Raw genomic sequence first — 12,680 nt, forward strand, 5'->3', positions numbered from 1 at the left:
CCTAATTAGCATAAGGAAAATAAGGGTGAAAATAAATTGAGTTAAATTAAATTATATTATCAACCCTGTGCTAAAGGCCACCACTATACCAATTAGACCAAGTTGCAAACAGTGTGCCTATTTGCTAGGTCCCATTGGGCGAGCAGCAGCCCTGGAGTACAGGGGACGAGAGAGAGTAGTGATATCATTTAAACAAGATATAACTCGCCTTCTGTCCAAGTAAGCGTATATAGTCCCATTCATTGTCGACACCTTATGCTTCCCGAATGCTTCCTTGGCAGCGGCGAGGAGCTTGAGCCTATTCCGGGTCAAGGACTCCGTGATGGACAAACCGCTGCCTTTTAGATCTTTCTTCCTACCATATATTAAATTTTTTGTCGATCTTCGGACAAATTTAATAATGATGGGGTTCTTCGGGGACTTGGATCGCAATTTATGGGTTATATCAATATCCGTGTTAACAATAGGCTGGTCAAGATTGAAGTTATTGTTCAGGGTGTTAACAACAAAGTCTTCAAACTTGTAGTACTCAGATTCTGGAACAGATTTGCAGCCATGAAGAACAACACAGTTCCTCCGGCTGTACTGTTCCTGATCATCTTGCTGTTTTTCACATAACTCCAGTCTTTTTATAATCTCCTCGATCTTAAGAGAGATTTGAGCCACATCATGCTGGAACTTCTTAACAGCTTCAGACTTGCTGCCATGGTCTTCAGTGGCAGACAGTTCATCTGAGCGTTGCATGAGCGCTTTTTGGTTGGCCTGGAGGGATGTAACTAGGGATGGGCAATGTAGAATAATTTACTATTCTAGAATATTCTAGAATAGTTAAATCGAATCCAGAATACCGAATCCTATTCTATTTTCATACCTATTCAAATAGAGGGAATTTTCCTGATTGCTGGATTTAGATGTCAAAAAATTATAAATGTATTACTATGAATGTATTATTTATTTGGAAATGTCCTTAACATTGTATTTGATTTGATACTAAACAGGCATTTCCCAGGACAATGAAATCTAACAATATTACAATATTTTTGCTTTCAATTGTTCCAAATGTATGTAATCTCTAAATACTTATATGCTAAATTACGCTTCAAACACTTTAATAGTAAGCGGTTAAATACAAAAATAGATATGAAACGGCATTGAACCATTATCAATGTTATAGAGTGTCGAGTTTACTAAAACACACCCGCTGAGAATTAATTAGATGCGGGACCAGCGTGTGGCCACTGCAACCTATGCGACCGGTGTAAAATATTAAATTTAACCACTATCAATTAAAATCAACTTATTATTCTGTGCGATCAAGACGTGCAAAACAAGGTTCCCGTAAACGCGATTTCGTAGTTAGTTATTAGTTAACATCATCTAAAGACGAATTCAATTTCTATTATTATCGTTACATATCATTATCTACCCAGACTTGGCCCTACTCAAACTCAATACGTAACTATTTTCGCCAGATGTGGCATCTTTTTTTTAAGTTTATCGGCGAATAAAATTACTACAGACACTCGATCAAACGTGCGTCTATCTTGAACAATAGAAACGGACCGAAAGATATGTAAACTTTTGGGAGTGAAATTTAAATGCGACAGATCGTCGTGTTATGCGATATAACTTTGTATTTCGGAAACTGGTGTAATAAGAGTAATAAAATTATTCCAAAATAATATTTGATTTAAATTAATCGCAAGTAATGTCATAACATTTTACGCCTGGCTTTTGATTTACATGCATCATTTTCTGGGGAAAACTCGCCGGTCGCGGAAAATCATTTACAGTAATGTAAAATAAAGCAAGGCACGCCTGTAAACAATTGAAGATTGTTGCAATCAAATTATCGGAATATCGCCAGTAAGTCGGCACAAATAATTATTATTATTAAACCCTCGCTAGATAGCAAAGCAGGAAAACGCAAAAAAATGGTGCAATAACGAGTCTTCGTCGTAAGGTGTACTTCACGACTTCTTGTCCAGAATACGCCGATTGAGATTACTGTGTTTGATGTTTCCCGATTTTACGGGTTCTTTGCGATTAGGCAAGTTTAATTAAACGAGAGAAATTTCCACGCGAGAAAGAACGCTCGTCTTTAATTGTTGAATTAGAAATCCGAAATACAAAAATTGACGCCCGGCGAAAACGCAAAAATGGAGCAATAACGAGTCTTCGCCATGAGATGTACTTCGCCGACTTCCTGTCCGGTATACGCCGATTGAGATTACAGTGTTTGAAGTTTACCGATTTTACGGGTTCTTTCCGAGCAGACGCAAGTCTAGCTAAACGAGAGAGATTTCCACGCGAGAAAAACGCTCGTCTTTAATTGATATTTAGAAACCCGAAATGCAAAAATCGACGCATGGCGCCGGGGAGGCGGAAACCGAATCCTGTTATCGGATCCTGTTGGATTCGAATACTTTGGGATTCGAATCCTCCGGATTCGGTATTCTATATTGCCCATCCCTAGATGTAACAGCAGCCAGAATCTGGTTATGAACTTCGGTATTCATATTGATTTTCCGTGGAGTTTCGAGTTGAACAGGTAATTATTTCAGCAGAATCCAATGTAGTATTATGATCAGAAAGGTATATTCCGTTTGTTGATATAATCGAAGGTAGCAGGCTTTAGTACTTAAGTTAACCAAAGATTAAACTATCATCTGCAAACTTAATCAAAACAGCAATAATTGTTAATATTAAACATAACTCATTTCCAAATTTCACCTATCAATGTGTCTGTTGTTCATACATTCGAAAGCCACGGTTCGCTGCCCGGACATCCCAACATCATAACTTGCTAATGTTAACTCAAAATGAACCTGTCTATCTGCATTGCAAATCGAAAAGCGCGGCAATCCATGTCCCAGCAAGAGTCGCCCAACATGACGGCGGCTGGTGGCTTTGAGCGTGATGAACTCGCAAGAGACGTCAATAATTCAAGATCAGAAAAATTAGAAAAGTATGATAGCATAATTAAAGACGATAATTCAATCATGCTGAATTCAAGCCTGCACGGACTAACTCAACGGCTTAGCCAGTGGTTAAAGAGAAAAGTTATTTTTTACAACAACGATAGCAATAATAACAAGAAAAATAATACCACCAAAAACAACAACAATATAATAACAAAACGACCCATAGGTACATTTCGTGTTTATTTGGTACATTCAACGCCAAATTTATTTAAATAAAAATATTTATTATTATACAACGTTATGGGGTTGTTTCAGAAATTTAATTGAAGTTAAATACTCCGTCCCATTTTGTTGGTTAAATTTAAATAAGAGAGCATTGCTCAAATATATGTTCACGAAAGCTCAAACGAAGTAGTATCAAATCTTTTATAATATGACCACCACATCATGGACATACGATCACGGAACCAGGTCATCACACAAAATCTGGAAGTAAAAACGAATCCCCTGAAGCTCACATATATTTTTAAAATAAATAAAGGTAATAGCCTTCTAGCGACAACAACAAGCTTCAACTGCTGAAAATTTAAAGGAATTGGTCCACCCGAAGTTAGTTTGATTAGACCGTAAATATGATTAGACTGCAGTATGCAGCGAAATTGGCATACTCTTTTTCCTAAAATATATGCATATGTACTTGTAAGTTTCTTTGCCAAAATAAATTTCATTACCAATATGGAATTTGGTATTTTTATCTTTTATCCATACAAAAGTCAATCAAAATCAACGAATGTTAATTTCAATTTCGGTATGCAATTACATTCTAGTAATTACATGGTCAAGCAACACCTCTTGGCAAAATAAAACAGAAGACGAACGTGGCGTGAAGCAATCACGCTTGACGGAATAGAAAACAATGTTCCCATGAAATCGATTGAAACAGCGAAATTTGGATGAAATATCGGATAAGACAAAATTGAAAAAAAAGATAGCCTCCTGGTGACCACGACATCGTTAAAAATGCTGGAACATTTGAAATCAATTGGTCGATATATATATCTAAATCTTTTCAAGAACAACAAGGCTGGACACTTCGTCTCCAATAATAATAATAATACTCCCTGAATATTAGCCAAATAACAATATATATCAAAATTTCAGATTAGGCTTCCATTTTACACTGCCCTGATTTTACACTACTGCAACTGAACTGCTCCCATTTTTTAGGTTTTATTTGAAAAACAAAGCAAAATAGAACAGAAATATTTCAAATTAAAAATACAAGTCTGACAAGCTTGAACTTCAGATTTAACCTCACAAAAGATTTGACATGTTTGCTGAAACCTGTGAGCGAAGAGATAGGTTATTCAAAACTAACTAAAATACTTTTGTCGTAAACATTATCTCGTAGGCTAAAATTTCACTGTTTTCATGCTTTTATAAGAGTGACTTTAGTTATAAATCATAAATTTCGATCCATAATAAATTCAAATATACTTTATTTTAATTATTCTGATGAACACAAATGAGAATCAATAAAAGAACGTAACAAAATATCATAGAAGTTGACAATGAAATATAATAACAATTATCTCGAACATACTAGAAATCAACGGGACTTTCCAATATATCACGAATATCTTCATCTTGAGTGATTTCATCCAACATGGAATTCATGACCTCAGACACGTCACTTATGATCTGTATAATTAACATTTAAAAAAATTATTTTATTTTTAAACTCATTAATATTTTGAAATACTTTTTCTTATTGCTTGTTATTATCATATTAATTGAATACCGTAACTTACTTCTTCCATCATCACAACTTGGTCGACCAAGTTTGCAAGCGTAGCCTTCACACCATCTTCAATCTGCAATATTTGAAAATAACAAGTCAGATTACTATTTTGCTCATTATTTTATAATTTTATTTTTTTATACCTTTTGTTCTTCCCCCGATGTTGTCTTTCTGGCTTTTCGTTTTCTCTGAAATAGTTCATAAGCATTTCAATTGATTCTATTCATATTTCAAAAGATGTCAATGCCAACTTCATCATAATTGATTGTATATGACTCAATAAAAAAATAATACCTTGCTCCTTCGTGATTTTGGGCGAGCTTTGGCACATTCCTGCAAATTGGGTAGATCATGGTTTATCTTGCCTATATCCTTTCTCTGGATATCAAATGAAGTCCAAAATGACACCGGTGGTAAATACGGTTTTCGTTCCCGAGCAGAAGGTGCAGTCTTTGGTCTCATTGTTCTGGCCTTGTCCTGCCATTATTCAGTGGTTTATTTCCATGCCAGCCATTACTAATAAGCCTGATCTGGACGTTTTAATTAATTTCGATTAGATGGTCACAATGGAGCTGGGACCTGTTGTCTTTATTCTGTTATTTATATATTCCGCCACTAGCTCGTTATAAAACGAAGTCAATTTTTCAGTGATTTACATATATTTTGATAGAATTTGTAGGGTATGTGCATATCACATTTACTAGTGCTTGATTTAACTTACCCCAAGGTTCTTGTATCTACTTGTATGTGGCACTTTCAGCGGTTTTAAGCGTCTACCCTGAAATGAAGAAGTTACATTTATTACAAACACAAACAACGATTGATTATTGTGACTCAGTTCTGATGACCTCTGGATAAATTTTTGATCTACCTGGACCTTTCTTGCCTCGATGCATGATTGCATATGCAGCTTCAAGTCCGGAAGCTTACGATTAATTTGATAAATCTCGCCCTGTTTTATGTTGACTGGTGTCCAAAATGCAACCGGTGGAAAATGTCTTATCGAAGGTTCTCTTCGATTAGCTGGGGCTGTCTTAGGTCTTCGAAGTCTCGCTTTTCCCTGAATTTTACAAATTGTGTTTCTCATATAACTAATAACAAACACATTTTTCCAAAATTCATTATATAAAGGTTAAAAGCAATCAATATAAAAAATTCACTGCGATATCGAAAAGTACGGAAATTGATTCGTTTTTTTATATATGAAAATCCATAATATTTAAAAATTAGGAATCGTAACAAACCTGGATCTTAGACACAACCAATTCTTTTTCGTCAAATACGGCGCCAGGGAGATTCTAAATAAATGAAAAATAATCAATGTGACTTCAATAAAAAACTACAAACAATTATAATGTACACAAGTACCTCAAATGAATAGGTTCTGTCTGCTGTCATCATTGGTAGTCCCTCATATTTATTATCCTGAAAATGAGAATAGAAAGAGTTGCATATTTACGTTCATCGTTAAACTATGTAGTGAGTCTGATTTTGATATTTTTGTGAAATATTAGGCGTTTTATATCTGTATTGGACCAGCGCTTTTGAAGAAGCCCCAGTCATTTCGATATGTCCTCTTACTTTAACATCTGAAGTGCAATTCTGGCACAGTCAACCTTCAGACAACCAACCAACTTCTGTAATCGCATCGCATAAAAAATTAGCTTCAGTGTCCAGTTAACGGCGTGTAAACTCATACCTTTATGGTTTTCTTTGTTTTTCTCTTCTTGCCATGAAGAAATTGCAAAGAATTTGTCGATGCAAGGCTAATCTGAAATATATAACACAATATATATATATTTACGTATCCCAGTTGACCCTTGTTAATTATGTTGTACCCACATCATCCCCTCCAGTTTTGTCCGCGTCCCCGAAGTTATGAACCGATGTAGAATCAGAATCATCTTTTGACCCCCAAAAGCAACCAAAGCAAAGCTGGAGAAACAAACACAATAATATTAGTGTTTCACAATATTAGTTAGCGATCTGGGCCTATCTGTTTACAGCGTGCGCGTTGAAAATTACTATCTGAAACTGTAGGTCTACAATCCCATCTGGGGTATAATGCAACGGGCTGTCTGTACCAATTCAGAAATATACTCTTTCTTAACATATATATATATATAGTAGCTCGCTACTTATTCTTACCTTGTCTGTGGTCCTGTTTAGAGTGAACGTACAACAGCACATAATTTCTGGATTCTAAGTATTACCGATTGAAATAAAATAAAAGTCGTCGTTTCGATTAGTCTTTCTTTTACCGTGCAGTATCGCATATTTTTCTTGAGCCTTCCCACCGGAGATACCCATAGCTATCCTGCGGGGAAAAGTCTTATGCTATTCAACTACCCATTATACCTACCAAGAATGCTCCACGTATCCAATTGCAAAGTTTGTATTCTTTTTTCTAAAATAAATAACATCTTTGTTTGTTTAGACCACAAGTATTCTATTTTTTTCCAATATTTCCAACATACTTGCCAACAGTGACGTAATTATTATATAACTAGATATGTAAAGTTGACAACGACATAATTAATAACATCGTTTTATTTATAAGGCGATTTATTAGTGATTGCGGCAGACCTTGAAGGTATCGACGAAGAGTAATGAACGACAGATTGGAGTTTTATTTGTTTGAAATGCCGGTTCTCTACAAACTGTTTATTCATGTCAACTGTTAGGTTGAACACAATCATACTTTTTGGATGTTGCATATACGTGTACAGAGTTAAGTTGGGTTGGGTTGACATGGATGATTTTGAATGAATATTGCCATGACTTTTGGTAGTCACCGTACACAGCGAATATATCAATAGGCGTCATATTGGCTATAGCTATGTTTATACAATATATTTTAAACAGAAGAGAACAGTAGCATAAAAATATTGATTTTAAAATGCGCATCGTATTAGGAAGCCTACGCTTTGGTTGAATGATAGGAAAATCAAAATTTCTTTGTGACGCAATAACGATACCTTTAAACAGTATGACGTAATAATGGCCTAATATCTAGGCAAATTCTCTGAAATTTGAGATATAGGTTTGTCGATACGTTCAAAGCTCTAAATTCCTATAACGTAATTTTTATAATTCTGCAACATCATTTTATCAAATATATTCAAATAAGCATTTATGTTACTCATGCACTTCAAACGTAAACTCGATCTTCAAATGATTCACCAACTTCTTCAAATAAAATGATATTTAATTTAAACAAAAATTCGAATTTTTTGAAGCTCTAAAATTTTTAGTAAAACGGACCTTTTTCTTCTTTTTTAGTTCTCCAGAATTAACTTCCTCACTTTTCTCTCCTCCCTCCTCGTCGCAACTATTTCTCTCTGTCCTACTCATTATTGTCGGCATTACCGTAAACGAAAGCGAAAAAATACACGTTGGTGTTTTATCGCTTTTCGATTCGTTAATGGAATTAAATTTATTTTAACGATTTGTCAAAAAATTATCTTCTTGTTGCGTCATAATGCGATATCACCTGACTGGTATTCTTGAACGACGAGGGCTAATATGTCGCTTGGAATAGCATATTAAGCGTGCTCCTCTAGAAAATATGGTTTCCGCAAAATTCCTGCGTCTTTAGATCATATAGCCTGCTTAGCAATATGTTTTGCCATAGTATTTCATTTAAAGTGAAAATAATTGGTATGACAATCAGAGTTGGATTACATTACATTAATTCAGTTCAATTACAATTACTCTCTTAAATATTTTAATTACATTACAATTACAACAGAGCAACGCTCAAATATATGGACACCTTACACAGAGCGAAGCAGTCCTTACTCTTGACGCTACCGCTACCCTCAAAAAAATTCCGAGTTTTGCGTAGCAAGAATTTACAGGATCGAACCAGACAGCCAGTGTTCCCGTGAACAAAATAATACAGCAAAATCTTTGACGAAATATCAGATTTCATACGAAATTTACAAATCAAAAAATTATTAGCCTTCTAAAAAAAATTCCATCTTCGACCACTGAAAATTTCAATGCATTTGGTCCAGTAATCGAAGAGAAAAGCAACTTTTCAATAACTTTGTCAAAGAACAACAACACAAAATACCAAAAGTTTTGGGCAAAACGATCATTGTGTCCACTAACCTGTCCAATAACATTTTGGTTCGTATTTACAGTTTCACTTACTCAAAAACTGTTGGATTGCATTTGATGAAAATTTGGCTGCGAAAAGTTTCTGACCCCAATAAACTTCTTCCTGCCGTATAAAAGTTACCCGCGATTAAAAAAACTCCTTCTGACGCGGCTGATGTTGCTGTTAATCACAAATAATCCTTGGCTAAAGAAGCAAGCCTGGGAAATTCTTCTTCCAATACATTATTTGGGTTTTCGTCAAACTGCAAACTAACGAATAGCATTCGAAATCGCAAATCGAGGTATTGTTTAGTTAGTTTCCTCAGCTAACCACAGAACCATGCAGCTAGTCAATTCATTGACATTAGTGATGTAACAGTATGTCAAAAGATTTTTCTAGTTATTTTATTGAAGAAACAACACCAAATGCGATTTTTGTTCACTCTCGCGCAAATACGACGCGGGCCACAGATAATGAAGCGGCGGGCCACATGTGGCCCACGGGCCTGGACCACCCTGTCCTATCAGGTACGAAATGATTTTATGAATTAACTTATCATACATCTGTACATAACAGAATATAGTACTCAACCGCTTTACTGACATATGGATTGAGTTACCTTACATTTTAAGGTTAAGGTGCATTAATCTGTGGTAGTGGGTGAAATGACTTGGAAATCTGACAAGGAATTGGCCGGCAGTAAGGCAATGTACGGCATGGTACCATAAGTAGGTAGTGGGCCTAATGCACCTACCTGTGGTAGGCTATTCCTTTTTTATTGCTGTATTGAGTAATTACAGAATGTTCACATTATTGTGTAGTTATTATAGTCGATTTTATTGCAATCACTTGATAGTGTTTTTGTGTATAGTTTGTGTATATTTGTAAGCACGAAATGCTGCATACAGGCATAGGTTTACACATTTTCATCTACAGACAATTTGTTCGGCTGTTTTTTCACATGCCGTCTCACACATCGTACATACACCCGCTATTCAGTTCACTATTTTGGCTGTAAATAATTGCACGTAATTTGATCATGAAGTTAGACGCCTGAATATCAAGAATATTGACCAACCGTTTATATTCATGTTTCAGTGTTTATATTTGTTGTGATTTGTTTTCCTACTTCTTCGGTGAGTGAACGCGTTTAATACACGTTATAAACTTATTTTTAGGTTTTGTTCACTTTCCAGATTCTTCACCTTTCTCTTTTTTGTGTATTGTTTAATTTTTTGCGAATGAATCGAAATAAAATCTATCTATAAGGATAGGATAGGATGTACATATTTCCTCTCCCCCGGGATAAATATGTAAATCCTATCCTATCCTGGGGGAGAGGAAAGTCAATAAGACGGCTTAATCATATGGCCAACCACTGAACCACGGCCTCTCGTCCGGTTACCGGTACCTGTCCAGGTCGGGTATGGGATTAGTTAGCCAGTTATTAGTTTTCAGAAGCATGGACTTGTCTAATTAAAGTCAATTCTGTAGGCTAATTATTTTTACCTCACAATAATACGGGTACGTACTGCAGTGCCGTAATAACATTCAGTGTTGTTAATATTAAACATAACTCATTTCCAAATTCCACCTATCAATGTGTCTGTTGTTCATACATTCGAAAGCTACGGTACGCTGTCCAGACATCCCAACATCGTAAGTTGCTAATGTTAACTCAAAATAAACCTGTCTATCTGCATTGCAAATCGAAAGTAGCGGCAATCCATGTCCCAGCAAGAGTCGCCCAGCATGACGACGGCTGATTGCTTTGAGCGTGATGAACTCGCAAGATACGTCAATAATTCAAGATCAGAAAAATTAGAAAAGTATGATAGCATAATTAAAGATGATAATTCAATCATGCTGAATTCAAAATGCCGCCTGCCAAGTCCGATGCCAGCATTTTCGCATCGAAAACTCTCGTAAAACTTTATATGTGGTCAACAAGTCTGCAATAACAGTCGCACGGACTAACTCAACGGCTTAACCAGTGGTTAAAGAGAAAAGTTATTTTTTACAACAACGATAGCAATAATAACGAGAAAAATAATACCACCAAAAACAACAACAATATAATAACAAAACGACCCATAGGTACATTTCGTGTTTATTTGGTACATTCAACGCCAAATTTATTTAATTAAAATATTTATTATTATACAACGTTATGAGGTTGTTTCAGAAATTTAAGTGAAGTTAAATGCTCCGTATTCCCATTTTGTACTTGTTGGTTGAATTTAAAAAAGAGAGCATTGCTCAAATATTTGTTCACGAAAGCTCAAACGAAGTAGTATCAAATCTTTTATAATATGACCACCACATCATATACGATCACGGAACCAGGTCATCACACAAAACCTGGAAGTAAAAACGAATCCCCTAAAGCTCACATATATTTTTAAAATAAATAAAGGTAATAGCCTTCTAGCGACGACAACAAGTATTGGTCCACCCAAAATTAGTTTGATTAGAACGTGAATATGATTAGACGGCAGTATGAAGCGAAATTGGCATACTCTTTTTCCTAAAATATATGCATATGTACTTGTAAGTTTCTTTGCCAAAATAAATTCCATTACCAATATGGAATTTGGTATTTTTATCCTTTATCCATGTGAAAGTCAATCAAAATCAACGAATGTTAATTTCAATTTCGGTATGCAATTACATTCTAGTAATTACATGGTCAAGCAACACCTGTTCGCAAAATAAAACAGAAGACGAACGTGGCGTGAAGCAATCACGCTTGACGGAATAAAAAACAATGTTCCCATGAAATCGATTGAAACAGCGAAATTTGGATGAAATATCGGATAAGACAAAATTGAAAAAAAAGATAGCCTCCTGGTGACTACGACATCTTTAAAAATGCTGGAACATTTGAAATCAATTGGTCGATATATATATCTAAATCTTTTCAAGAACAACAAGGCTGGACACTTCGTCTCCAATAATAATAATAATACTCCCTGAATATTAGCCAAATACCAATATATATCAAAATTTCAGATTAGGCTTCCATTTTACACTGCCCTGATTTTACACTATTGCAACTGAACTGCTCCCATTTTTTAGGTTTTATTTGAAAAATAAAGCAAAATAGAACAGAAATATTTCAAATTAAAATACAAGTCTTACAAGCTTGAACTTCAGATTTAATCTCACAAAAGATTTGACATGTTTGCTGAAACCTGTGAGCGAAGAGATAGGTTATTCAAAACTAACTAAAATACTTTGGTCGTAAACATTATCTCGTAGGCTAAAATTTCACTGTTTTTATGCTTTTATAAGAGTGACTTTAGTTATAAATCATAAATTTCGATCCATAATAAATTCAAATATACTTTATTTTATTATTCTGATGAACACAAATGAGAATCAATAAAAGAACGTAACAAAATATCATAGAAGTTGACAATGAAATATAATAACAATTATTTCGAACATACTAGAAATCAACGGGACTTTCCAATATATCACGAATATCTTCATCCTGAGTGATTTCATCCAACATGGAATTCAAGCGTCTACCCTGAAATGAAGAATTTACATTTATTACAGACACAAACAACGATTGAATATTGTGACTCAGTTCTGATGACCTCTGGATAAATTTTTGATCTACCTGGACCTTTCTTGCCTCGATGCATGATTGCATATGCAGCTTCGGAATAGCACATGAGCGTGCTCCTCTAAAAAATATTGATTCCGCAAAATTCCTGCGTTTTTAGATCATATAGCGTGCTCAGTAATATGTTTTTCCATAGTATTTCATTTAAAGTGAAAATAATTGAAACAATTGGTATGGCAATCAGAGTTGGATTACATTACATTAATTCAGTTCAAT

The 12,680-nt window shown here is 35.0% G+C and overlaps 1 protein-coding gene across 3 annotated transcripts; it reads right to left on the minus strand.

Annotated features, from left to right (window-relative positions):
• Nucleotides 1-4,073: 4,073 nt before the first annotated feature.
• Nucleotides 4,074-8,148, minus strand: LOC120332640 (uncharacterized). 3 transcript variants are annotated; one of them, XM_039399937.2, is made up of 13 exons: nucleotides 7,990-8,148; nucleotides 7,088-7,132; nucleotides 6,568-6,660; nucleotides 6,425-6,496; nucleotides 6,094-6,150; nucleotides 5,970-6,023; nucleotides 5,597-5,785; nucleotides 5,447-5,503; nucleotides 5,020-5,202; nucleotides 4,869-4,913; nucleotides 4,736-4,798; nucleotides 4,528-4,625; nucleotides 4,078-4,268 (listed from the first exon to the last, which is right to left on the minus strand). In XM_039399937.2, coding segments are annotated over exons 1-13 (1,059 nt in total). In that variant the 5' UTR covers nucleotides 8,092-8,148; the 3' UTR covers nucleotides 4,078-4,267. The 3 variants fall into 3 exon arrangements, with proteins under 3 accessions (XP_077975512.1, XP_039255871.2, XP_039255868.2); XM_039399934.2 differs by having other exon boundaries at nucleotides 5,020-5,205; XM_078119386.1 differs by lacking the exon at nucleotides 7,088-7,132 and having other exon boundaries at nucleotides 4,074-4,268; nucleotides 5,020-5,205; nucleotides 7,990-8,147.
• Nucleotides 8,149-12,680: the final 4,532 nt, after the last annotated feature.

Source organism: Styela clava, chromosome 13 (assembly GCF_964204865.1).
Source record: "Styela clava chromosome 13, kaStyClav1.hap1.2, whole genome shotgun sequence".
Taxonomy (NCBI): Eukaryota; Metazoa; Chordata; class Ascidiacea; order Stolidobranchia; family Styelidae; genus Styela; species Styela clava.

Excerpts from the sequence above, each read along its gene's own strand:
- LOC120332640 (XM_039399934.2), bottom strand. The coding sequence starts at position 8,091 with ATGCCGACAATAATGAGTAGGACAGAGAGAAATAGTTGCGACGAGGAG. Across the intron at positions 4,914-5,019 it reads CAAAATCACGAAGGAGCAAG|AGAAAACGAAAAGCCAGAAA; the intron begins GTATTATTTTTT and ends GAACTATTTCAG. Across the intron at positions 4,799-4,868 it reads CATCGGGGGAAGAACAAAAG|ATTGAAGATGGTGTGAAGGC; the intron begins GTATAAAAAAAT and ends CAAATATTGCAG.